General features: G+C 48.8%; 1 protein-coding gene across 1 annotated transcript; it reads left to right on the top strand.

Moving 5' to 3' along the window:
• The first annotated feature begins 723 nt into the window (after positions 1 to 723).
• RAB11B (RAB11B, member RAS oncogene family) lies at positions 724 to 19,501 on the top strand. Its single transcript, XM_048496412.1, has 5 exons — positions 724 to 1,009; positions 10,693 to 10,888; positions 13,915 to 14,108; positions 14,784 to 14,864; positions 18,936 to 19,501. Exons 1-5 carry the CDS (start codon positions 970 to 972, stop codon positions 18,974 to 18,976), a joined length of 552 nt encoding a protein of 183 aa, XP_048352369.1. The 5' UTR covers positions 724 to 969; the 3' UTR covers positions 18,977 to 19,501.
• Positions 19,502 to 26,961: the final 7,460 nt, after the last annotated feature.

The following is a 26,961-nucleotide window of genomic DNA, read 5'->3' as shown; positions in this document are numbered from 1 at the left end:
TATATTAGGGGAAACAGGGTATATATACACAAACACACGTAGAATGTGCATATTTACATATACACACATAGAAAATGTGTTTGTGTATATACATACACACAGACACAAGTTTTATGTGTATGCACACTCACACACATATACCCACACGTACTTTTTGTGTGTATATTTATATATACACACAAGAGAGACATACATATACACATATGAGAGACATACATATACACATTTCATACGTGTGTATATTTATATATACACACACGTATAAAATGTGTATATGTATGTCTCTCATATATATAAGCATAAATATACACTTTTGTGTATATATACACACACTCACATAAATACACACAAATAAGACGTGTCTATGGGCGGCTTCACGCTTGTCCGTGTGTGTTATCTGCTGAATCCCACCACGTTAGCTCGTCACGCATTCATGGCTCTATTTAATGTATAAATGTTGTCCCTATTAAATCCTTGCAGGAGGCGCTTTGCGGTCCCCTAAATAAAAATAAAAAAAAAAATTCAAATAAGGACGGACGACATTTCCGGCCCCTCCCCCCCGCCGGAGATCCCGCCCCTATTGACCCAAAGAGAGCCGTTAACCGCCTCCCGCCTTCCTTCCTTCCTTCTCATTGGGCCTCCGTCTCGCCGGTCATCCGCTCTGGCCACCCCCATTGGCTAAGCTCGCGCGAGACCCGGGTGAAGGCCCGCCCCGGGAACGGGAAGGCGGGCGGAGATAGGGGGAGCGGCGGTGTAGCCCTCCGGCTGGCCCCGCCCCTTATTTCTCCGCTCCCCCGTCGCGGGCCCCGCCCTCCGCTCCCCTCGGCGCCTGTCAGCGAAGGGTTCGACGGGCTCGCCTCGGCCTGGCCTAGTCCGGCCTCCTCCCTCCTCCCTCCTCCCTCCTCCGCGGGGCGGAAACCGCGGAAGGACAGCGCCCGCCGGGCAAGCAGCGAAGGCCGCGGCGTCGCCATGGGAACCCGCGACGACGAGTACGACTACCTCTTCAAAGGTAGGGGCTGGGCGACCGGGGAGGGCCGTGCCTAGTCTCCCCCCCCCACCCCGGGTCAGGTAGAAGGGCAGTTAATGAGGGGCTGGGGGCGGGGGGGGCCCTGGGGGCTGGGGGGGGGGGCTGGAAATGATGAGCCTGCCTGGTTCCCCCACTTAATAAAGAAGGGTTAAAAAAGGCTGGGGGATATGGGGGGGGGGTGTCAAAATAAGGGGGAGGGGCATGCCTGGTTCCCTACTTGAGAAAAAAGGGGGGGGGTCAGAAAGAAGGGGTCTAACAAGAGACTGTGGTGGGATACGGCCCCCCCTCAAAATAAGGGGGAGGGACTTGTGAAGGGGCATGGGGGAGGGGCATGCCTGGTCCCCCCATTTGGGAAAAGGGGGTCAGAGAGAAGGGGGGTTAATAAGAGGCTGCGGGGATATTGGTGGGGATGCTTTTGGAGGGGCGTGGGGTGGGTGATGGCTGAGATTGAAGTATAGGAGGGGGCCCCAAGGGGGGGGAGCTTGAGAGGGGAGGGGGCTGGTAAGGTTGGCATGATCTGGAAGGAGAGGCATGAAATGGGAGGGGGGAGGGAGAGTGTGAGGTGGAAGGCCCTGCAGTTGGGGGGGGGCTTAACAGAAAGGGTGGGGATGTGGAAAGCTTGGAGAATGAGAAGTTGGAGGGGGCTGGAAAGTTGACTGCGGAAGAAGAAGAGACTTTGAACATTTGTGGGTGGGGAGGGAACTCAGTTAAAGTGGGGTTCGGGGGAGGGTCTTTGAAAGGGGCAGTAGGGAAGAGGGGTCTGTGGGATTTGGAAAATAGGGAGGGAGCTTGGAGAGGAAATATGTTGGGAAGGGGCTGGGGTGTGGGACTTCAGGAGGAGTAGGGAAACAGGAGCAGGGAGGGGCTAGAATGGGGTAGGGCGCGGTGAAACTCTCGCAAAGTTGGAGGGTGGCAATATAGGGGGGGTGCTTTGGGTGATGAGAAAGCAGTGGGTGCTGCTGGGAAAGGGCATGGAAACTGCAGTGGGAATAATTAACATGGGGGGAAATAGTATGGGGACTGGTTTGGTTATCTACATTTCCTGCTCTAATCCAAACTTGCTCCCCCCCCCACCCCCACTCCACCCAAGGCAGATGTGGCATGACACCCTGATGTAAAAGTTGAGAAATGAGGGTGGGAGAGAGTTGGGAGAGATAGTGGCCGTGACCGGCTTCTGTGGATGTGAATCTGCATACAAGTACTTTTCGGGCGGGTGGGTTGGCGGGACAGAGTAGGAAGTTTGAGGACTGGGCTGTTGACTTTTGGAAAAAGGAACAGGGCTGGGGGCTGGAGTTGGCCACCTTGGTGGGGGCGGTTGGGAGCTGCTAGAGTTTGAAAATGGTTCTGAGAGGGGTGAAGCAACCTGTGTATCCTCTGAATTTCTGCCCTGTGAACCTCGCGGTGCCCTATGGAAAGCATAAAATAGACTCTTGGACAGGTGGATGGGTGTGCAAGTATGCATTGGCGTGGCGGGGTACTTTGATGAGAAATTGAGAGCTGTTTCTCTTGGGAAATGGTTGTGGGTCTGTAAGGAGGACCGTGGCCGTGAGAGAAGCGAGGGTGGGAAGGAGTTGTGTAAACATTCCCTTAGGCTCAGATGTATTTGAGGATTGGTGACTTTTTGTGTTTACAAGCAAATGATGCTTTGTCCTGAGGCCTGGGAGCATGGGACATGAAACTGAGCATGAAAAGTTTGTGTTCCTCCTTAAACTACCTGCTCATTCTGTTCGATTCCAGAGAAATTCCCTTCCTTCGTATTTTTGTCAGCCATTCTCGAGTCCTGTACGGCCTAGAGGTTCATCTAGTGTGCTCTCTTTTGTGCTTCTTTCACAAAAAAAGATTTGCCACCCCTTGCCCTAAATCCACTCTGAGCTGCCTTTCTCACCATAAAGCAAGAGCAGTGATTTTAAAATTTCATGCCAGCATGCTTTCTCTTGTCCTATACAGAAATGCTGATGATGTGTGTTCACATGTAATGCTGCTGGTAGGTTGTTTCTTGGATTTTGGTTGTTAGATTGTTTCTTGGACTTTGACATTTGAGTTAGCTTTTGTTTGGTAGTGGGGGACTGGGTAAGTCATGGAAGAGGAAGAATGCGTAGATGACGGAGCTATTTTATTTTTGCATTTGGGGGCCGCAATCATCCTTAGGTGGCCCAGTCATCCTGTCAACTCTTGTGTTGTAATCTTCATGGTGTTTTAACCTACCAGGACCAATATTAGTAACTTGGGGCTCCTATCAACTTGTACAGGAATGCTGCTGAAAGATTACTCACCGGTAGCATAGTGGTTAAGAGCAGGTGTACTCTAATCTGGAGGAACTGGGTTTGATTCCCCACACTGCTGCCTGAGCTGTGGAGGCTTATCTGAGGAATTCAGATTAGCCTGAGCACTCCAACACTCACCAACTCACTCATCAACCTTGGGCTAGTCACAGTTCTGAGCTCTCTCACCCCCACCTACCTCACAGAGTGTTTGTTGTGAGGGGAGAAGGGAAAGGAGTTTGTCAGCCCCTTTGAGTCTCCTATAGGAGAGAATTGGGGGAGGGATATAAATTCAACTCTTCTTCTGAGATGTAGCTCAGTCCCTTAAGTGCTGCTTCATTTTTGTTTTTAGAAGGCACCCCCCACCATCCAAATGTGCTTATTTATGCTTTAGGAAGTTAGAAACTGTGAGAACGAGCGGCAGTATTTTTGGGTCTGGGGTTGCTACAAAGGGAACATTTAGGAACAGAACAAAAACATAATTTCTTTTCCTTGGCCAAGGAAGCCAAACGCTCTCCTGAGTTCCTGTTGGCCCCCTTCTGTCCTTGGAGTTCCCACCATAGTGAGACTAGCTGTCCTTTAAATTATTGTTGTCCTGCAGTGTAGTTTGTAAAAAACAATATAAACATCAAATATTAATTAGGAAAGCATAAAACAGTGCTCAACATGACTCTGCAAGTTATGTAGATTTTCCAGAATCTTATAAAAGGTTCCCAAATGCTAACAAGCTGGTTTAAGATTGGGAGAGAAACTTATGTATTCAATTTAGATTTTTAGAAATGCACCAGATTTTGGCTATCCTTATTTCTCACAGCTGTTAACAAATCAGTAATTGTTGGATGAGCCCGGTGGCGCAGAGCGGTCATCTGCAGTACTGTAGCCCAGCCTGCACTCATGACCTGACGTTGATCCTGATGGACGTTGGTTCAGGTGGCTGGCTCAGGGTTGACTCAGCCTTCCGAGGTCAGTAAAATTACACAGCCTGCTAGAGGTAAAACGTAGATGTCTGGGAAAGGCAATGGCAAGCCATCCCACAAAAATAGTCTGCCTAGTAAACGTTGTGATGTGACATCACCCCGTGGGCCAGTAACAACCTGGTGCTTACACAGAGGACTACTGTTACCATTTTAATCATTGGATGCCTCAAGTTTGGAATAACATTTTGCATTTGTAATAGCAGTGCTCTTTTAGGGTCTTTTGGGACCTGTAAGAGCCAGCGTGATGTAATGGTTAAGATGTCAGACTAGGACCTGGAAAACCTAGGTTTGAATCCCCACTTGCACCTTGAAAAGTTTTCAGGTGACCTTGGGTCAGTCACACACTCTCAGTCCTGACCCTGGCAAGTAACTGGATGGGGGAGCTCCAAGGATATCAGGTTCACGAGGCAGGCAATGGCAAGCCACCTCTGACTATCTCTTGCCTTGAAAACCCTGTGGGGTAACCATAAGTCAACTGTGACTGGATGGTAATTATATGGCTGTCATATCTGGAGACAACTGGGTATGTCTGTGACCTATAGGGAAACTCTGCGTTTCCAATGTTCATCCACATATTCTTAGTCTTATCTGAAGCAGGTGACTAGCTGCATCGACCTGCTATGGACAGTGTGATGCATTGCTTGGAGTTCTCTTTAAAGCAGTCTCTCAGGTGGGGTAGGGTGGGGGATCCGCCAGTTGGAGCAGTGCAGGGCTGTACCGGCAGCTGTTGCAGCTCTCCCTGGCAGTAGGACGCATCTGTTAAGTCTGCTAAGCCAAATGGGGGCTTCCTGGTGGATGGCAGGGAGGCTTTCTTGCATTTTAAGCCTCCCCACGCCACTGGGAATCCTCCTTGAGGCTGGCGGGCGGTTGTGCTGTAGCTGGGTACCTGGCCCGTTGAATGGGGCTTCCAATTGACAACTTCATATCATGGAGACTTATTGTGTAATTTTGGACCAGGCATAATAGTGACTTGCCTCAGGCCATGCATAAAACGTGCGTTGTCTTTTAAATGTTTCTCTGCCCTCCCAGTGGGTTATGCTGCTGGCGCAAAAGGACGAGTCTTTCTGTTAAAAGGGAAACGTGCTAGGCCCAGCTGAAAGACGGCATTCTAGGCTTGTTTCCTCATCAGGATTCCCTTCTTGCGCAGTTCAGTGTGGCACAAGGGTGGGGGCAAGCAGGATGCCCTGGGTTAAAGTTCCCGCGGGCCGGGAATAAGACATACTGCAGGGCATGAGTGAATGAACTGAGTCACAACGATGCCTAGGAGCCAGCCAGTCCTGTGGGAAAATTCCTCTCCATCCCAGAAATGGTAGGCATTGATGTCTTTTAAGGTGATTTCATAGTAGTTTAAGAGATTTTCATGGGTGGGATGGGGGGCGGGTAGGCGAATTGTTTCGGACAAATGGCTTCCCAGTGGCAAAACTGACCTGCAGAGGCTGGGGTGGTTTCCTGCTTTATTGCTCTGATTTAAATGCAAGCCCCTCCCTTGTATTTCCCACCAAAGGTTCTAGGTTGGATCCTGGTTTCATGGGGCGGCAGTAGCAACTGTCCTGTAGCAGGAGGAACCTTCCTCTGAACCAAGAGGGCAGGAACGCAGAAGTGTTAGAACAGGATCCCGTTCCCGTTTGCTTCCACAGAGGCCTGGGGTTGTATTTTTGACTTCCCCTGGAAAGAATGATATATGCACAAAGCACCCAGCACACCCTGCAGGCAGCCCTGGCTTGGCATGGAGCTGGTGGGCTTGGAAGTGCATTTGAATCTCTCCAGCATTTCTACCAACACACACTCACACACGTGCGCATGGCCACATCTTGGTGGTTGAGCACTGCTGTTTTGCATGCAGAGAGTTCCAGTTGTTATCCCAGTTGCAAGGCTGCACATATCTGGCAAAAAGCATTGGACCTCGTGCTCGGTTTAATTTAGGTTATTCATTTTATAGGCTCAGGGCGGCTTACAACATGTACCAATGCTAAAAATTGATAAACCACTAATATACCTATCATAACGTGGTGCCATTCTAAAACTTGAGGGATTCTGTGATTCTCTGAACCACCAGTTACCTCTCATACCACATCAAAAGGGAGGAAAAGGGAGTGGAGAAGGGGAGAGAAGGCTGGGTGGGCGCGGTGGGTGGGAGGCCAGCCATATGGACACTGGATGGACTAAGAGTTTGCATCCGTGGAGGGCAATTTCATACATTCATAAGCACAGGATCTAACGTTGAAAAGAAAATCTCAGTTCACATCTTAAAACAAGTCTGCAATCCAGGGGATTGTGTCTTATGTATTATGACTTTGTAGTGTGATACTTCAGTGTACAACCGAACATATCCTTGCCACAAGGAGCTTGCTATGTGAAATTGGACATAAGGTAGTGGAGGGGGAGGGAGATGTTTGCAGTCACATGTGGTGAGGCTCGGTTTCACTAGGGAGAAGGATGAAGGGGTTGTGCCAAATATGTTTGGAAGTGTGTGGGCATTGCCTATTGATTCCTCAGAAGCCAGAAAGATGACTGAAGAATCATTTGTAGTCTTTGGATCCTTGAATATCAGTGACCCCGCCACCCCTGCAAGGCTAGAAAACCCAGAATAAACAAGGCAAAATGTCTCTGGATATGCAGGTTGGGGCAATGGTGCTTTTTTTTTGCCAAAGGCCAACTTATGGCACTCCAGATGTTCATGGACTACAATTCCCATCAGCCCCAGTCTGCAAGGCCAATTGGCCTTGGTGGCAGGGGCTGATGGGAATTGTAGTCCACAAACATATGGGGTGCCATAGGTTGGTCACCCCTGGCTAGATTAAGATTTCTGCTGAGGCAGTGTAGGTTGGCAATATTGCCAACTGTTAAGAGTCCTGGTTTGTTGTGGTCTGCTCGCTCATCAGCTCATTGCTAACCCTGCTTTAAAGCCCTTGAGCAAGATTCTGACATGCCAAATAGCCTCTGCCTTGGTTGCTACAGACCCTTCAGGTGTGGAAGCGCCACAGTGGGGGAGAATATCTCAATTTGGCAAAGTGTCACCGGGAGCAGGGGTGGGCCACAATGGCCAGGTCACCTTTGTGTTGCAAGAATCTGGTTGGTTGGCCTTGGTTTCTGTATACCTTGCTGGTTTATTTATTGATGGGATTTTTGGTTCGATTTTCAGGCCGCTCTTCCCCAACTGGCAGCTTACAGCAATTGTATCACATATCAGTAAAATTAATACAGCATTCCCATGATATCCCAGCACCATCAAATCTGCGGTATAACATTTCAATACCATCTCCCATACCAAATATTTTTTTCATTCACATCAGAGGGAGGGGGGAAAGGAGGGGGTAAAACCCCTATAGCAGAGTAGTACAATATACTGGAACAACTGGTTGGAATCAGACTCTCACACAGCAGCTCTGCTTCATAGAAGCGGTCCTACTTTATTAGTTCTCAAGTACAGCTCTCTCAAGCAAAGTGCTTCGCAAAGCAAAGCGAAGGCAAGCGTCTCATAGTCCTCTGCAGCCTTATATCTGGTTTACTGGCCTATCACAGTCCATTGCCAATCAATCCCAGAATGAGGCTGTCAGGGGTTACCTGTCAGTTAGCTGTCAGTTAGATTTTGATGATCAGACACATTTTACATCAATGCTCTGACACCCCTTCTCAAAATCTATGACACTATACACTGTTTACAAATTCAACATTGCTTGCCTTTAACAATTGACATTTAACATTTTCAGCAAATGCATAAACTGTTGCTTTACCAAAGGTTTGGTTAACATATCAGCAACATTGTTGATGGTATATTCCCACTTTGTACAAGTTGCCTTATGTTGTCACACTTGACTCCTATGTATTTACTCCTAACTTTCAAGTTCTCAGTTTCGTCCACCTGGATAGCTGTTTGAGAATCTGTAAACACACTTACAGGAACTTGTACTGACTCACCCAGTTCAGATAATAAAGACTGTAACCACACCAATTCATTCGCTGTCTCAGACATAGTGGCAATTTCTGCTTCACTTGTTGACAAACACACATTGATTTGTTTACGTGAACACCAAGCAATTGGAACGTTTGCGTACTTAACTATGAACCCAGTGCAAGACTTTCGATCTTCACTATCCGCAAATGAGCTATCAACAATAGCTGTTAAATGGTTACTGTTTTTGTCTGGCACAATACACAAACCATCATTTATAGTAGTCTTCAAGTATTTAATGACTCTCAGTAAAGCAGTCCAATCATTTATGGATGGATAATGTACATGTCGACTTAGAACACTGGCAGCATAAGCCAGGTCTGGTCTTACCCAATTAGAAATATACAGAACTGAACCTACAAGACTCCTATACAGCTCAGGATTCTCACACAGTTCTGACTCTCGTATTTTTAGAAAATCTGATACCATTGGGGTATATGTAGGTTTTGCATTTTCCATCCTAGCATTTGTTACTTGATCCTAGCTGTCAGTTAGATTTTGGTGATCCGACACATTTTACATCAGTGCTCTGACAGTTCAATCTCTAAAGGTTTGGACCCAGGGCAGCCCAAGGGCTAACATCCTCATGCAGGGCTGCCAGTTGAAGACTCTTCTCTGGATTGCCTTGAACTTGGACAAGGAGGCTGGTGACCTTTGGTCGAGTCGCCTTGTTTTTGACACCGGGCCTCTGTAATTTACACTTCCTTCCTCTCCAACCCCCTTCCTGTTGGAAAAAGTAATTTTAACAATTCAATAAGTAAATTTCAGATTCTGTTCTAGCGTGTTTTCTGTTTCAATGAGTTATCTGTTGAGCTTGCTGCGTTTGCCCCCTGGTCTTTCTAAAAAATTAACTGCTTATAAGGGGGCTCTGAAGGAGGAGGAGGAGGAACAAAAAGGAATTGTTTTGCCTCAAAGGGCAGCTGATTTACTGCTCAAGAACCATCTTTTGTGGGCCGCATTCCACTTTGTCTGGTGCAGATCCACCAAAGCATCTGAGGAAGTGGGCCAGAGCTTGTGCATCAACAAATCCCTTCTGCCTGTTGCAATGAAAAGAGGTCTTGTGTAATTTAAGACTAATCGAGCTACTCCCACTGGGGTTTGTTTCCAGGAGATGGAGGTGATGGTGGTGGTAAGGAAACAGCTTGGTATACTGGAGCTTGGCAGGAGGTAACTGGGGATCTGGGCTGGGGGAGGGAGGGAATAAATGGAGGTCACCCAGGCAGTGATAGGAGCAGAGTAGTGATGGTTCATGATATTCGGCAGGGGAGGATCACATTCAGTACTGGAGGAAACTGTAGCAGTAGATGTAACATTTCCAGAAACTTTTGACACCATGGTAAAAACCTGTTTTTTTCTCCCAGGAAAAAAAATTGAGAAAAGAAAAATACTGGCTCTTGTAGTTTTTTTGGGCTGTGTAGTTGTGGTCTGGTAGTTTTTGCTCCTAACATTTTGACCTCATCTGTGGCTGCCATCTTCAGAGGTGCTGCAGAGAGAAACACAGCTTACTGCCAACCACAGATGCGGGTGAAATGTCAGAAGCTAAAGCTACCAGACCCCGGCCATACAGCCCGGAAAATCCACAGCACCTGGTTGATTCCAGCCGTGAAAGCCTTTTACAAAAATTGGAATATATGTGCAATACTTACTTTACCAACGAACCTATGATGTTTTGCCGTGTTAATGATATAAGATGCATCATCGTTTATAATGTAGTGTATAAAATTACTTTAATTGCCTGTTTTTGGCTGTCAAGTGACAGCTGACATGGTGACCTCACGGGGGGTTTTTCAAGGCAAGTGACGTTCAGAGGGGCCTTGCCCTTGCCTACCACATATTTATGAAATTTAAATATTTAGCTACGGGTTGGGAGGGTTTTGGGGTTTTTTTTGGCAATTTTGCTTAAAGCACAAGAGTTACAGAGTATGCGAACAATATTCTTAAATCCAAGGAAAGTAAATTTCGTACCTTTTTAGAACTCCCCCACATTTCTGAGTTTTTCTAAAGATTTTTTTTTTAAGTTCCTGTTAGTAGGGAACGGGGAAAATGTTTCCCCACAATTCCTCCTCACCCCCACTCCCTGGCAGCAGCAGCAGCGTGCCTTTGGCAGGCTGGAAGTTTTGCCGGGGAATTCCCTGTGCCAGAGTGTGGGGTGCTTCTGCTGTAGAGCCTGCAGCGTCGCTGGCTCCTTTTGCTGCTGGCGCATGTCAAGGCTCTGCATTGAGCTGACCCTTGGCTGAAAAGCTTTTGGCTTTCCTGCAGGTTCCTGCAAAGCAGCCAGCTCCCTTGCTATCCCCGCATATTTCTCCTGGACTGCAAGCAAGTTTGGCCAGCTAAGTGTCTTTTCCTGTGAGGCACTGTTTGTCACAATGCCCTCCCTATCTGTTCTGCTCGCTGCAGTGCCCTCCTTATCTTTACTGTGCTCCGTTCACCTCCGTTCAGACCGTTGACTCTGTATTCTTTGCTGCTCTCCCACAGTTGTGCTGATTGGAGACTCTGGGGTGGGAAAGAGCAATCTCCTGTCCCGCTTCACACGCAATGAGTTCAACCTGGAGAGCAAAAGCACCATCGGCGTGGAGTTTGCCACCAGAAGCATCCAGGTGGATGGGAAGACGATAAAGGCACAGATCTGGGACACCGCTGGTCAGGAGCGATATCGGGCCATCACCTCTGCGTAAGAGTGTCTCACACATGCAGATTTCAGGCTTCTTTCAGTTAGGATTGAAACTGAGGTAGAGAGCATGCTAATGGCAGGATCCGTGACACCTGCGGTTGACCTGTATTTCTTGAGCGCTAGGGCCAGTGGAACTAGGGCTGGATCCTGCAAGGCACTCCTGATCTTCACCAAGGGTCAGCTTCAATTCAAAAAGCCTTTAATTGGCATATACACGATAGTATAAAAATACAGTTCCAGGTAATGAATAGTAAAAAACTTCACGTTTGTCATACATTCAGTTTACAAACTTCTGACAAAAACTTTGCCACTATATGGCAACAATGAAAATCCTGACAATTTAAAAGCGTAACTATTTTATCTGATTCAGTATAATTAATCATAGAGTCTATAGCTTGGGATAACAGGCTGGATCGGAGTTCTTGGTATAATAAGCAGTTCAGGAGAATGTGTGGGATGGAATCCAGCTGTCCTATGCTACAGGTATAGAACCTCTTACTGCTTGGAAGACCTTTAAGTCTTCCTCTACGTAGCGGAGATGGCATGATGTTAAATCTAGCCAGCATATAGGCTCTCCTGTGTATGGGATTTGTGAGCACTATAATATTAATAGGCTGGGTATCCCTGCGTGAAAGGAATTGACATATTTGTTGGTGAACAAGATTTATTTGCCAAGCTGCAGTTGTTGATAGTCCATTGCTAACAGCCTCTCTTTAATGAGGGCAAAAGTTTCAGTAAAGGTTAGCATATTGAAGGAGTCACTGTCATAACCCAGTTCCCCGATCTGGGTCAGCTTCCAGATCCCTCCCTCACACTTTGCCCACACACCAACAAAACTAAATAGTCTGGCGGTAGAGTGGACTCCAGATTGCAGATTCGGAATTACATTCTTTCTTCAGAGGTTTTTTGCTGTAACTGCTCCTTGGAAGTGGAGAACTAGCAAAGGCTGTGCCTTAGCCTTTCGTGCGCTTTCCCCCAGTAAGAATTTTTTTTAAAAAAATTTGCTTGTGGTTTTTAGCCGACAGAACATTAAGAAGTTAACTCCCCCTCACCTCAGTCTGAAGTAGCTGAGCTTATTCTGCCGTCTCATTCTGTTGCATGTGTGGACTAAGCCTGGTTTGTTTAGAGATCATACCAGCTCTTCCTTTGTAACTTTAAACTGTTCCCATGATCAAAGAAACAAAAATAGACTAAGCAAGGCGGAAATCAGATTGCTCCTACTAGCATAGGTGTCAAACTTGCGGCCCTCCAGATGTTATGGACTACAGTTCCCATCATCCCCTGCCAGCATCATGTCTGTCTGGGATGATCCAGAGAAAATTTGAATACTGGCTCTTGGAGACACTTGAGGCTGATGAAATGAAATTGAGCTGTTCACCTTTCTTCCCCAAACAGTGAAGGTTAGAGCTCCTCTATAGGCCTTGTTCCTGTGTATCTGGGTCCCAAGTCAAAACTCTCTTTAAGTATTTTTAAAAACATTTTTTTATGAAACTTGCTCCTTAGATGTCTTTTTTTTCCAAGTGAAAACTGGTTTGGGTTCTTCATTCTGTCCTTACCTGGTAGAACACCTGTCCTGTGGTAGTGAAAACTATAGTTGGCAGAATGCTAACTTTCTCACAGCCAACAGCAAAATCTGGTAAAATCTGCTGTTCTAAGTTTTTGCCTAGCCCAGCACCCTTCTCCACTGAGCGACACTAACAATCTACTGAAAGCTTGTCTAGTGACCTTCAGTCTCTCATCAGGGGATGAATCCTTGTACGCTGAAAGGGTACAGTGTCAGGTCACTCTGGGTGGTTGTACAAAGCTCTGCCAGGCCTGGGAGGGAAAGGGCGGCCTTGGTTCTCGGGAAGAAAGTTTGATTAGGGCTTTTGAACAGTCAATACTCTTCATAACATCATCAGAGAGACATCTTAAGTTACTGTCCTTACGCTGAGTGACTACAACTGTCAGACTCATCTAACAGATCACCTAAGATTTACCTTAGGCTGTATTGAAAACAGGTTAGAACAGTGGTGGCGAACCTTTGGCACTCCAGATGTTATGGACTACAATTCCCATCAGCCGCATGGCCATTGGCCATGCTGGAAGGGGCTGGCACTCCAGATGTTATGGACTACAATTCCCATTAGCCCCTGGAAGGGGCTGATGGGAATTGTAGTCCATAACATCTGGAGTGCCAAAGGTTCGCCACCACAGGGTTAGAATATCTAGTTGCTGTGTCTTGGCATAGTAAAACCATAAATAGACCAAATCAACCCTACAGAAATGTAGGACAACACAATCAGGCACCAGCATTTGTGGAGGGGTGGCACACTTCCTCTTCCAAAAGTTTGGTGAAACACTAAAGTCTTAACCTGGCATTGAATGACAGTTGTTGCCAGGTGAGTGACATTGGGATAGAAGCAGGGGCGGAGCAAGTTGGGATTCCTCACTTACGCATCAGCTCTGCACCCCACCGCAGCAACCGGGTCAGCCTCTGGCTCGTCCCCCCAGAATGCCACGCCCCCACCATGCCATGCCCCCAGGACATTGCGCCCCACCCAGCCCCATTGGCGCTATGCCTCTGGATGGAACAGAGCCTGAAGTGTTCTAGCAGGTATATCTAGCAGGTCTTTTCTTCACTTTATCTTTGTGTCCTGTAAACCTTCCTGCCATCTGGTGGTGAGTCATTAAAAAACCCCAAACTGCTAGATGGGCTCAGCATTCCCTGTAGTGGAAGTACTAGTACTGATGGATGTTCTATAACCGTGGTGGAGCAATCCCAGTGGAGCTCCAGATACCATGGATTCACATCCCATCAGCCCAATTGGCCAGGATGGCCAATTGGCCATGCTGGCAGGGGCTGATGGGAATTGTAGTCCATGAACATCTGGAGTGCCATAGGTTCGCCACCACTGCCCTATGTTGTGGGCTTCCTAGGAGCATTTGGCTGGCCCCTATGAAGGAATAGACTGCAGGGTGAGGTGGGCATCTGGTCCCATCCTCCAGGGCCCTTCCTGAGTTCTCCTTTGTCCTGCTGTTTTCAGGTACTACCGTGGAGCCGTCGGGGCACTTCTGGTTTACGACATCGCCAAGCACCTGACGTACGAGAACGTGGAACGCTGGCTGAAGGAGCTCCGGGATCACGCGGACAACAATATCGTCATCATGCTGGTGGGGAACAAGAGCGACTTGCGCCACCTGAGGGCTGTGCCCACAGACGAGGCCCGCGCTTTTGCAGGTTGGTCAGCCTCTGTGGCTTCGGGCTTCAGATGCAGAATTGCTGCCTTTCAGCGGCAGGTGTTTGCCGCCGCCTCTGGCCTATGAGATGCGGAGCACAGCTTTCAAATTCTGCGTCTGGAAGGCGATTGGCGCCATGGCTTCTTGCTGAGAGGTGGTCCTGATTTCATTCATAAAATGGTCCTATCCAAAATCAAGGGGAGTGGGGGCACAGGAGCAAGGGGGGAAAGGTTAACTGGAACTAGGTACCCCAGTTTCTTAGTGACAAGAGTTAAGTCCAGAGAGCTTTGCTGGCCGTGAGCGTAAGATGCTACAGTTAATTGATTCTAGCTGCCGTGAGTGGTTGGCGGTGGTTTTACAGGGTAATTTGAACAAAACATGTGTAGCTGAGCCGCTCAGGGACTAAGTTGGGAAGGAGGGAGGTATGGCCGGCCAACGCTGATCCCTGCTGTCATGTTCTCAGATGAACAAAATAAACCATCTCTCAGCTTTAAATTCTGTCACCTGTTTTTGCCCCCCCCCCTCCCCCCGGATCTGGAGAATAAAAGAGGAAGGTGGCGATTCATCCACCTATTGATTATAATCCCATGTTAACGTGAGCCCTTGGGCTGGAGGTCCAAATAAATAACTCTCTTCCTCTCCTCCCTTCTCTCCCCCCGCCCCCGCTTCCTGCCAGAAAAAAACAACTTGTCTTTCATTGAAACTTCAGCGCTTGATTCAACAAATGTAGAAGAAGCTTTCAAGAATATTCTCACAGGTGAGAACTCCTGGCAGGAGAAGCCAAAGTGATGGAGCGTGAGGAAGGGCGTGGGCGGGCGGGGGGGGGGGCGAAGCCTGGTGTAGGTGTCCTGTCGGGTTGCCAACACCCAGGGCTGCCCCAAAGTTCTTTACAGCATTTTGATGGTTTAGCAAGCTGAGAAGAAGCCCTGTGGCAGAGCATCCGCTTGGGAGCCAGAAGGTCCCCGGTTCAATCCCCCTTGGCATCCCCAGGTAAAAAGATCAGGTAGTGGGGGATATGGAAGACTCCTCCCTAAGACCCCAGAGAGCGGCTGCCAGTCTGAGCAGACAACACTGTCCTGGGTGGCTTGGTGGCCTAACTCGGTGGAAGGTGGCTTCAGGGGTCCCTATGAGAGAATACGTAGATCATATAGATATTGGTAGGGTTCGGTTTAGTTTGTTAATTGCAGGCATCGACCAGCGCTGGTTGATTCCAGCCGCGAAAGCCTCCAAGAGTACAAGTGGCTTGTTGCTCTGTTGTATCGTCTTCGGATGGTTCTCTGCCTCTCTGATTGCCTCCGACTCTTCCCTGGCGGGGCGTTCTGAGGGTGGAGGCGGGAGGTTCCACAGCCTCTGAGCCACAGTTGTAAAGGCCCTGCTTCTAAATGGCTGAGGCTTGTGCTGTGTGAGTAGTTGTGGGTGACCAGAAAGTCCTGATTTGGAGCACATGTATGGCATGGGAGACCTGGTGCAGTCGCCTTACGCAGGGCTGGGTCACCGTTCTCCAGCATTGTCAGGAGGCACTGGTGGGCAGCTTGAGGTAGAAACAAGAGAGTGCCTGAGATTGATGGAAAGGAGATTAAACCTGGGGTCCCCTGTGTGCAGGGCCAGGGGCTTTGCTGCTGTCCAAGGGCTGCTGGCATTATTTCCGGGAGGCAGCTCTCCCTGCCGGCCGGCTGATCTTCCACGGCCAGTGAAGCACATTCTCTAGCTCAGGGGTCTGCAACCTGTGGCTCTCCAGATGTCTGTCTGTCTGTCTGTCTGTCTGTCTGTCTGTCTGTCTGTCTGTCTGTCTGTCTGTCTGTCTGTCTGTCTGTCTGTCTGTCTGTCTGTCTGTCTGTCTGTCTGTCGATTGATTGTATTTATATACTGCCCTCCCCAAAGGCTCAGGGTGGTGTCCATCAATAATAAAACAATTTAAAAACACCATAATATATAAATTACATAAAATAATACATAAAACCAAGACTATAGATGGCTTTAACCCCCCCTTTATATACCTACGGGCCAGATGTTCTTATGGCGGAGTTGACATCATCCCGGCTGGCCAAATGCCTGGCGGAACAGGTCCGTTTTACAGGCCCTGCAAAAACTTTGTAAGTCCCGCAGGGCCCTGATCTCACCCGGAAGCCTGTTCCACCAGGTAGGGGCCAGAGCCGTAAAGGCCCTGGCCCTTGTAGAGGCCAGCTGGATCGCCTTGGGGCCAGGGATCACCAGTAGGTCCGCCTTCGATGAGCAGAGGGGCCTAGAAGGGCGATATAGGGAGAGACAGTCCCTCAGATAAGCAGGGCCAAGGCAGCGAATGGCTTTGAAGGTCAATAGCAAAACTTTAAACATGACCCGGTACTCGATTGGCAGCCAGTGCAGTTGGTATAGGACCACGTAATCCGGTCCCTAGCTGTTGCCCCAGAGAGGAGCCTGGCTGCTGTGTTCTGTACAAGTTTCAATTTCTGGATCAATTGGCCATGCTGGCAGGGGCTGATGGGAATTGTAGTCCATGAACATCTGAAGAGCCACAGGTTGCAGACCCCTGCTCTAGCTGCTAGTAGCTGGTTTTCAGCAGGCTCCATAGCTGATGATGGGAGTATTTCACACGCTCATGGGAATAGCTGGTATTTCCAGGGGAAAACCCTCCGTGTTTGTGTTTGAGTTGCACGTGTACTGTCTTGGGAACCTGGGGCTGTTTGTGACTCCCCGCAGGATGTTTATGCATTCAAAAAGAAGAGCAAACTGTGGCTTGTGGAATGTGACAGCACCACAGTATAGAGACCAGTTCCTGGCTGGGTGATGCAGATATCAAGGTAGAGAATGCAGGGGGCAGGGGACAGAGGCGTAGCGGGGCCATACCGCTCCCAGTGTGCACTCTACGTTTTCCACCCTGCCCCGCCCCACACACTTACCTTAGTTCAGTTTGAAAGTGCAGGCTGGAAAAAGCGGCCTGTTCACTTGAGGCTCGTAGGGTCTCCTGGGAAGTGTAGTTCCCACCAGGCCGTTTTCAGCCTCAAGTGAATAGGCTGCTTTTCCAGCCTCCACTTTCAGGCTTAACTAAGGTAAGAAGAAGAAGAAGGGTTTGATTTATATCCCCCCTTTCTCTCCTGCAGGAGACTCAAAGGGGCTTACAATCTCCTTGCCCTTCCCCCCTCACCACAAACACCCTGTGAGGTAGGTGGGGCTGAGAGAGCTCTGAGAAGCTGTGACTAGCCCAAGGTCACCCAGCTGGCGTGTGTGGGAGTGCACAGGCTAATCTGAATTCCCCAGACAAGCCTCCACAGCTCAGACGGCAGAGCTGGGAATCAAACCTGGTTCCTCCAGATTAGATACATGAGCTCTTAACCTCCTACGCCACTGCTGCCGGGGGGGGGGATTTTCCACCACCCCCCCAAGGCGTGCACCCAGTTCAGTGCACGCACATACCCCTGGTAGCTCTGCCTCTGGCAGGGAAGAATATGTACACACTCCCTTCTCCCCTGGTTTAAACAAGCAGCTCGTCAGATGTCACGTTGCTTTCCTCCAAAGATTCTTGGTAGACCGCAGTGATGGCGGATCTCTCTGGAGGTGGCTCGCCTGTTGCCACCTGTCGCCTCCAGCAGTGTGCAGCAGCCCATGCGTGTTGGGTTAGGAGCCGCAGAGCAGGAGTGAGGCTGAGCACCCGTTTCCTTGATTCTCTGCATCCTCCCCAGTTCCGCTGAAGACACACGAGGGTCTTCCTTGGCAGGCAGGTAGCTGAGGAGATTGCTTCTTCCAGGTATAGAGTTTGAAACAGGCAAACTATGACTTCAGCCTCTTGGGGTAGGGTGAAGTTTGTCCCGCTTGCTTCATCCTTGTTTTGAAACGGGAATACAGATTCCCTTCTGGGCCTCTCCTTTTTGCTCCTTGAATTTCCATCCAGTGTTCTGTTCTCAGCTGTGTCTTGCATTCTTGGGAAGGAAACAGCTGGAGCCCCAAACTGCTTTGTATTGCAGGTAGGGGATCGTGCTGGCAGGGGCTGATGGGAACTGTAGTCCATAACATCTGGAGGGCCGCGAGTTTGACACCTGTGCTGTACAGCATTAAGTAGGTTAGGCCTGCTGCCCTGGCCCATTCATGTGGAGGGTGGTTTGCTTGTGTCCTGAAAGATAAGTTCCTTGAAAGGCAAGTGACATGCGCAGGGGGATTGTCACTGGAGGCTCCCTAGATCAGGAATTCACAGACTCTGAACTTCAGACTTTTCTGTTCAGGCTCAAGAGAGTAGCTGTTTTTGAAAGGTCCACTTAGATTTATTTTTGACAGCCAAGTGAAAACCCTGTAGGGTTTTCAAGGCAAGAGATGGTCCAGTGCAGGGGTCTGCAACCTGCGGCTCTCCAGATGTTCATGGACTACAATTCCCACCAGCCCCTGCCAGCATGGCCAATGGGATTTGTAGTCCATGAACATCTGGAGAGCCACAGGTTGCAGACCCCTGGTCCTGTGGTTTGCCATCGCCTGCCATCACCTCACGGCTGGCGTTCCTGATATTCCTGGGAGGTCTCCCATCCAAATTCTTGCCAGAGTTGACAGTGTTGCCAGAGTTGACAGTGACTGGCCTGACGGCTCCCAGCAAGTTTCCCTGCAGAGTGGGGATTCAAACCTAGGTTTCCCAGTTCCTGGTCCAAACACCTCAACCACTACGCCATGCTGTCTCTCATTCAGATGTCTAGGAAGGCTCATGTTACAGCTGTTCTTTGATAATGTAGACTTCCCTTTGTTGGTGCCGATGCCCCAGCGGGGTTCTCCCCCCCTCGGCCTTCAAGTGGAAACACATTGTGGTGTGTAATGCAGGGAGCCCCTTCTGGTTCATTGCTTCTTTCTGTAGAGATTCACCGTGACAGGTTCCCCAGGAAGCAGATTGGGTAGACCCGATTCGCTCCATGACGAGTCTCCTGGAAACAATGTGGTGGATATCAGCGTGCCCCCCACCACCGACGGACAGAAATCCAACAAACTCCAGTGTTGCCAGAACCTGTGACCTCTCGGGACACGCTCCTGCCTCTCACGATGCCTGAGCTTCACTTAGAAATCCGTGTGCACTCCTCCTCCAGTGTCTCCTCTCATCCAGTGCCCCCCCATTACATTTTCACAACCCCACTCCACCTTTCCCCCCTCCTCTTAGAGTGTTGCCTCCATAGGGTTAGCATTCCTTTGCCTCTGGTGAATCCTGTTAGAATGTGTTTTCTTTATAAAAAAAAGAATTGGGGGTTGGGGTTGAATTATAAATATTGAGTTGGCAGATGGTCGGGGTTTGGTTGTCTCTTGCTTATGAAAAATCTACTAAAAACAGTGACTCCCCCCATGCCCCCCTACTCTTTAACTTTCATTTTCCTCTCTCTCACCTATGGGAATGGAAGAAGACGTTTGTTGTTGTTGTTGTCATTGTGGGGGCAGAAGAAATAACCGCACTTGGGGCAGGGGCTTTGACTCTTCCATGGGGCCCAAGAGATCAAAGCCAAGAAAAGACCCATCCAGCCACGCTTCAGTTTTCCAGCCTTTTGGGAAAAGACCTGCTTTTAGGTTCCCACCACTCACTCGCACCCCAAAAGGCTGCTGAAAAGACGCCACCCCCCCCCCCCACCCCCCAATGCAGAGCTGGTCTTGCGCTGTAGTTCTCCGTGCTTCCAACCCATGAAAGCGTTCACTCTCCCGTCTTCTGTCTGTTTGTTTTTCCAGATTGGGAACAATGGAGAACACCATTGCGTTACATTTGTGATCCTCCCAGAGCGGAGGCTGTATATGATGTGGCTGCTGGTGCTCTCCTGCTCTTCCTTTAGGGCTCTCTGTTCATCAGCCTCCTGTGCAATTAAGTGCCAGCCTAATGGCTTTGGTAGAGCCTCCTTGCAGTGTGTAGAGAACGGCGCCGCTTTGCTCTGTAGAGAAATCTTTCCTCAGAGACCTCCTGGATTCTCTCTCTCTCTCTCTCTGTGCATGCTGTTCTATTCCCCCAGTCTCACTCCCTTTACCTTCTCCTTCCTTGTGCGTGCAAAAAACTTAATGCTGGAGTGAGTGTGAGGCAATATTTTTCATGCCATGTACATAATTCGCAATGTTAAAGTTCTTGACTGATATAGTTGCGAGAGCTCGGTCACTTTTTCCTCTCTTTTGGTAACACTCTAAGCAAAAGCGTCTTGGAGCTGCCTGCCGCCTCCCTGGCCTGTTGCCTGCGTCGCTCCTTCTCCCCTCGTGCGGCTGCCGCTTCTTCCATCACGTTCTCCAAAATGGTTCTTTTTTTCCTAGAAAAAACTTGATTTTTTTTTTTGGTTCTAAATGATTGTATTACTTAACATGATGTACCAGAACTCTGACATCATGCAGGGCTAAAACACCACCAAAACTTAAATGGATAGGAAAGGCTGACTGTCACGGTTCTTCATCCTCTTCTCTCCCACATCCCCCCCCCCCCCCCGCCCCCAAGCCATCCCTTTCCTGGTTGGAGAAAGTCTGTCAGGTTTTCCTTGTCATCCGGTGGAGTTTTTGGGATGATGGGGGATGCTTGTGGAGTGGCAAGATGGGAGTCCCGATGTAAGTGGAGAACTGCAATTTCTGCCTAGTACTACTTGAGCCCCCTGTGGGTCAGATATCCTGGCAGCTGGCTCATGGTCAACTCGGCCATCCATCCATTTCTTGGTCGGTAAATGAGTACCTAGCTCATAGCTAGGGGGTAAAGAATAGCCAGGGAAAGCAATGGCAAACTACCCCCACAAAGAGGCTTGCCTATAAAATCGCTGCTTGCAGTGGTATCCCAGGGTCGGATACGACTGAAGGGGAAACTTTACCTTTTTTAGTACTTGGGATGGGGGAGGAGGTTGAATCCTGCTTTCTAGAATTTGCTGTGTTTGCCAAACTAATGTTTGGGGTTGTAAATGAGCGTACGTAGGCTTGGGTTGAGGGTAGGAGCCGCCAACTGCCTTCTTATGGTTAGGCGACAGCGATCCCATTGAATTCTCCTACTGCTCATCCGGTTTTGCAGCCTTTCTCAGCCTGCAGGAACAAGTGTAGGATCACGTTCCTCATCTTTATCCCATTAGCCCGCTGGGAGTTGAACCGCTTGGCTGGTCAGGAGCATCCTTTGATTTGCAGTCTGGGAAGGAAGTGGGTGTCATGCAGCCAGCCAGGCTGAAACCAGAGATAGTCCCTGTCTGGGGTTTGTGGCCTGGCTGCTGAGTCACACCACACGCCGGAGACCCAGAGGAGGGAGCCAACCATGCTGTTTGTCCAGGCTGCAGAGTGGCACTGCATGCCGTGTCTGAGGATTCGTCTTGTCTGATAAATCCTCTTGGGGTGGGGGGGTGGGGGGAAGGCCGGGGAGAACTCTGAGCAGCCTGAGCTTTAATCTGCAGCGGCTGCTTTGACCTTTTGAGCTGCTTTTTCATTGGCTGCCAGCAGGGTCTCCCAGCACGATTCACTTCCCGCTGGCAAAAGAGTTGTGCAGTTTGGTCTTGTGTCTGGCTTCCCTCCTTGGTATGATGAAGGATTTGCTTTTTCCTCTTTCCTGGTCTGAGCCTCCCCTCTCACGGCCCCCCGAAGAACACAGATACTAATAAAGGTGAAATTGGGAAACACAATTGCGTTCAGTTGCGTGTATGACAGATAAATGCAATTTCCCCATCTCAAGGAAGTCAGCCTTGGTTGCACCATTTGAATTGCTTTCAAAGTTAAAGACTCCTCCTTCTCGAGGGTGGGCTTCCACTTTAGGAGTCTGAAAGCCTGTTCAAGAGTCGCCAGTAATAAAGGCAAGAGGGGGCATGATTGAAGGGCATTAGATACCCAGCACCAGGACACATTTAACCCTTGACAGATTTATCCCACCTAAAGGTTGGAAGGCCGTAGTGGCCTTTCCTGTACTGGGGAGATGATTCTCGCTGAGAGGCGCTCCTGGGTTGCTGAAGAGTGGGGTGCTGCTAGCTGAGCTTCGGGGCTTACTAGAGTGCATGAGGATTACGTTGCACAAGCAGGCAGAGGTCACGAATCCTGAGTAGCTGGCGGCTGCAAAGAAAGCAGAGAGCTGAGCTGCTGACCCCAAGCTCCACTTCTCAGGCCTCAGTCCTTCTCAGGCCACGTGCTTCTGACTTAAGCCGGCGCAAGAAGGCAGCAGAGGGAGAAACCCTGCATCCCTCACCACTCCTGTGTCTTTACTTGCTGTTTGTCTACATCTCTCTGGCCTGCGCCTTGCGACAAAAGCCTCGGGCCTCCATTTCCCCTCTGGGGCAGCAGTGACTGGCGGGTGGAGCCTGGAGGTTGGACAGGGCCGGCTTTGTGCCGGGGAACAGGAAGCAGGAAGAGCCGTGTCTTCAATCCTTGTGCGTTTTTGTCTGAGGTCCCCTGTTTGACTCGAGAGGGAGCGGAAGCTTTTTCCGGAGGGTCTCACCCCAGTTCTTCCTCTTGAGCCAAGTATCCTTACCTTGCCGGCACATCCAAGCTGCTGCGAGGGAACAGGGGGGCCAGAACCATCCTTAACCCTCCGCAGCAGATGCCCCCCTTTGTTTGGTCTCTGCTTTGTCTCCAAAGTGGCACGTCTACTCCCATGTCAAGGATGGAGAGGGCCCAGGCCCTGTATGCAAGTGTGCTGTTTTTTTTGACAGCGAAGAAACCCCACCACGGTCTCAGGGGGCAGATCCAGGCAGGGGCTGGGGACACAATGAAGGGCTCCTTCAGCAGAACTGCAGCTTGTCACCGGAGGGGGCAGGACTCAAGCGAGGCTCCGCAGCCTCTTCTGCGACTTCTTTGTACTGGGGAGGAGGCCAGCAACACTCCACAGGTCAGTTGGGGCTGTCACATTGGTGGTGCAGAAAAAAAGGTTTTCCCTCTCATTTGCTTCCTGCTGACTCTTCTGTTAAGTGCAATTTTCCATGTAAATACTCATTTTGACTTTTATGCATGGTTATTATGTATTGTGGATATAAAGATTGCCAAACCAGGTGCTGTGCCTGTCTGTTCTTCTAAGATAAGACCAGATGCAGCGTTACGCTCTCAGCTCTGCCGGCGATTCTGTAGGAAAAGAACCAAATGATGCGTAGAACTTGGTATCTTTCTTTGTTTTTGGCCCTGGGGGGGTGGGGAGGACCTTAGTCTTACAGCTGTGAAACTTTGCGAGCTGTAACCGGGAGTGGGTGAAAGTCACACATTGTTCAGGGTCAGTGGGGACTTCCATATCCAACAGGATGAGTATTTTTGTTTGCGTCTTCAATCAAGTCCGTAAGGGATTTGTACCTTGCCAAACAAACTCATGCAGGATGATGCTGCACGGGCCAAATACAACTGGGTGTGAACAAGCGTTAAGGGGAGAAGTTCCCACAGAACCTGCTCCCCAAATTCTTCTAACCTGTTATGTTTGGCTGGACCCGGGTTGAGTGAAAGTTGCTAAATTTGCGGCTTTCCCCCTTTAATGCAGGTTTCAAACACTTCCTGCGTGCCTGTGCATACTGGGGCAAACAGGAAGCATTCTAGTTCCCCCCCTTAAATCCACCATTCTGGTGGTCTCTGCAGGCAACTGCCATTAGAGTGGACTCTCTAGGTGGCCACCATTTTGTGCCAGTAAGTGTGTTGTGGAGGGATTCTTGAGTAGGGGGGATTCTCAGATGCACAGTGGGCAGAGAAAGACAGCGTTTCCTGTATAAACCAGGTCCCATCCTGAAGCCGGGATCCCGGCAATGGCCCCTGCGCCTGTCATGTAAACAGCGACAACAGGCAACACGGGTTCACTTAACCATTGTTTGAAATGTTAGCTGTTTTGTAAGAGGAAGGGTTTGAGATCACTGCATGTGTTCCTGACATTATGCTGTTCACTCCCTGCGTTCATATCCTGTGGGCTCTGGGGATCTATGCGGGGGATTATCCTGTTTCCCAACTGCCTGAGGAGTACGCAGTTGTCACTTTCCAAGCCTCAAGGTTTCAGTAGCCATTCAGATCCAAAGCTCCCTGACCCAAGCCCAGCACCACACTTGGTTCTCAGTTGACTGCATTAAAGATTGGTGTGTGTGTGTGTGTGTGTTGATGTACACAGTGGCTGTTGCCAAATGTTTCCTTTTAGACCAGGGGTCTGCAACCTGTGGTTTTCCGGATGTTCATGGACTACACATCCCATCAGCCCCTGCTTTGTAGTCCATGAACATCTGGAGAGCCACAGGTTGCAGACCCCTGTTTTAGACAGAGGAGCTTACAGAACGAATACCACTCCCTCCAATTTCATTGGACGGTACTGTGCCAAGCTAGGTGTAGTTTGATTTTTGGAAGGATTGCACTGCCTCACATTTATATAAGGATAAAAAAAATGTCAGTCTACAGTTGATTTTACAGGTATAACTGTCACTTGCCCAATCAAGCGAACACCCTGTTTTCCAAATTATTTTGTTAAAATGTGAACTGCTTTCACCCTACCCCAAGCTGGCACACAGTTATCTGAAAGGCTGCTCGCGCAACAGACTTTGTGGGAAGGTTTTGAAAACATTCCTGAGACGCTGTTGTCCTTGTAGCCTCAGTGGTACCACTGGATAGTTTTAATCTGTCTGCTTCATGGCTTTACATATGCTTGTTCCTCCACCAGCATCATCTCTGGCAAGCAACAGTCTCAGCTCTTCTAGTAGGCCCCACAACTTCTGCAATATTGGTGTGAAATGTCTTTTATCACACCGGGAAAGAAAACAGAAGTAGTATCAGCAGCTGGCAAAAGGAATAGGTTCTCCTGGGGGGTCGGGCCAATAACAGCCCAAGACATGCGGTGGGACAGAAGAAAGGAAAATGCTGTTCGTAGCCAGCAACTTCTCCCCCTTCACTTGTTTCTCCAAGCCCAACACAGTTGCACCTGCCTGCTAATTTTGAATACAATTCAATTCAATAAGCCTTTATTGGCATATACACGATTGTATAAAATACAGTTCCAGTTAAAAAGTGAATAGTAAAAAACTTCGCGTTTGTCATACATTCAGTTTGCAAACTTCTGACAAAAACTTTGCCACTATAAGGCAACAATGAAAATCCTGACAATTTAAAAGCGTAACTACTTTATCTGATTCGGTATAATCAATCATAGGGTCTATAGCTTGGGATAGCAGGCTGGATCGGAGTTCTTGGTATAATAAGCAGTTCAGGAGAATGTGTGGGATGGAATCCAGCTGTCCTATGCTACAGATACACAACCTCTTATCTCTTGGAAGACCTTTAAGTCTTCCTCTATGTAGCGGAGATGGCATGAGGTTAAATCTAGCCAGCATATAGGCTCTCCTGTGTATGGGATTTGTGAGCGCTGTAATATAATAGGCTGGGTATCCCTGCGCTCACAAATTTTGAATACAAGTGTCCTTTCTCCCTGGCTTCTTTCTGCCCTCTCCCAGAAACTTAGAAAGCTGTTCCTTGAGAAGCCCCAGGAATTACCTGAACGCAATGCTGCTATCCTGCTGTGTGTGTAAACCCCATACGGTTTTCAAGGCAAGAGATGTTCAGGAGTAGTTTGAGAGAGAACTGCCTGGACTTAAGGTCACCCAGCAGGCTTCATGCAGAGGAGTGAAAATCAAACTTGGTTCTCCAGATTAGAGTGTGCCGTTCTTGATAACTGCATCACGCCGGTGCAGGCATCTTTCAGATCCTTCAGACCTTTTGTGTCCCTGAAGCCTTTGTGTTGGGTCTTGATCCTGGAAACAACGAACAGGCTCTGGATTGTTGGTCAGAAGCCAGTTCTGCGAGACCTGGCTTTTGCACCCCTCTTTGTCCAAGATCAATCCCCCCACCCATTTTCCCAAAGAATGTGAGAAAGAGTTACATCGGAGCCTGGAAGGGCGACAGAGAAAGCCGCCTGGCCGTCTGCCTCCACAGAGCAACAGAGACCCTCCGCTTCCCATGGGAGTAGAAGGTGTCGAGGAGAAGCCTATTTATCTACCAAGCATGTAAAATCCTGAAAGTGAGATCAAGGAAAGAATGTTCTATTAACAGAATGGTTACATCGAACAGGCAGAGTGCATATATCTAAAAGCAGTTATATTTACAGGAATGCATCTCAATCACCTACATCACCGTCTATATTTCGTATAGCCTTGGCCTGGAATTAGGAATGCATCTCAATCACTAGGTGTCATCCCTGATGCTTTGACTGCCCCTCCTGGCTGAAAATAAGTTCCAGCATGCATAGCCAGGAGGAAGGCATTTCTCCCTGTTTCCTATACCAGCCTGCATCTCCTTCCTCCCTCCCCCCCGCAATTTCCTGTCCTGTGGAGCTTACAGTCAACCTTCCCATTCGCTCTTTAGCACCGTATGTGCTCTTAAGCAATGAAATATAGTTGGTTGGTAAGCATGGATTTTGCTGCTTTGGGATCCTGTACAACAGAGAAACAGGGCCATAGATCTGTTAACATAACCTCAGCCAGTTCAATGTGACTGTCTCCTAGGTGCATGTATATACTGTACACTTCTGTCCCCAATTATGTTATTCTGTTAGGTACCCCAAGATTACTGGGGTGCCTCTGGCTTCAGCAATGGCAAGCATTAGGTTTTGTCAGGCTGTTTCTCAAAGAGTTTTACTTGTTGGGTTTTTTTAAAAAAAACCCAATATCCTGTAAATTTAGTTTGGAGGCATATCAATGGTAATTTGTTAGATGGGTGTCTAGTGCTGCTTCAAGTACTAACAGTGTTTATTCCAGCATAAATTTTAGACAGTAATGAAATGAACTTTGGTTTATAAAATTGTAGGCAGGAATAAACTGGTTACAAAATCCCGTTAGTTTTCATTCTAGCAGGCGAGCTTATGGAGTAGACACTACAATGGTCTACCCTCCCTGAAAAGTTCTTGAAGGACATTATTCAAGATGCCCCCAGGAGCTTCCGAGAAAGGGAACTTTCTCAGCTGATACTGCAGAAAA

Source organism: Sphaerodactylus townsendi, linkage group LG05, assembly GCF_021028975.2.
Source record: "Sphaerodactylus townsendi isolate TG3544 linkage group LG05, MPM_Stown_v2.3, whole genome shotgun sequence".
Classification (NCBI taxonomy): domain Eukaryota; kingdom Metazoa; phylum Chordata; class Lepidosauria; order Squamata; family Sphaerodactylidae; genus Sphaerodactylus; species Sphaerodactylus townsendi.
The sequence above is the reverse complement of the archived record's forward strand: the minus strand, read 5'-3'. Positions and strand labels throughout refer to the sequence as shown.

What these genes read in the sequence shown, in the direction of transcription:
- RAB11B (XM_048496412.1), top strand. Translation starts at nt 970, where the DNA reads ATGGGAACCCGCGACGACGAGTACGACTACCTCTTCAAAG. An exon ending in TATCGGGCCATCACCTCTGC is followed by an intron (nt 10,889 to 13,914) that starts GTAAGAGTGTCT and finishes TGCTGTTTTCAG; the next exon opens with GTACTACCGTGGAGCCGTCG. An exon ending in TTTCAAGAATATTCTCACAG is followed by an intron (nt 14,865 to 18,935) that starts GTGAGAACTCCT and finishes TTCTTTCTGTAG; the next exon opens with AGATTCACCGTGACAGGTTC.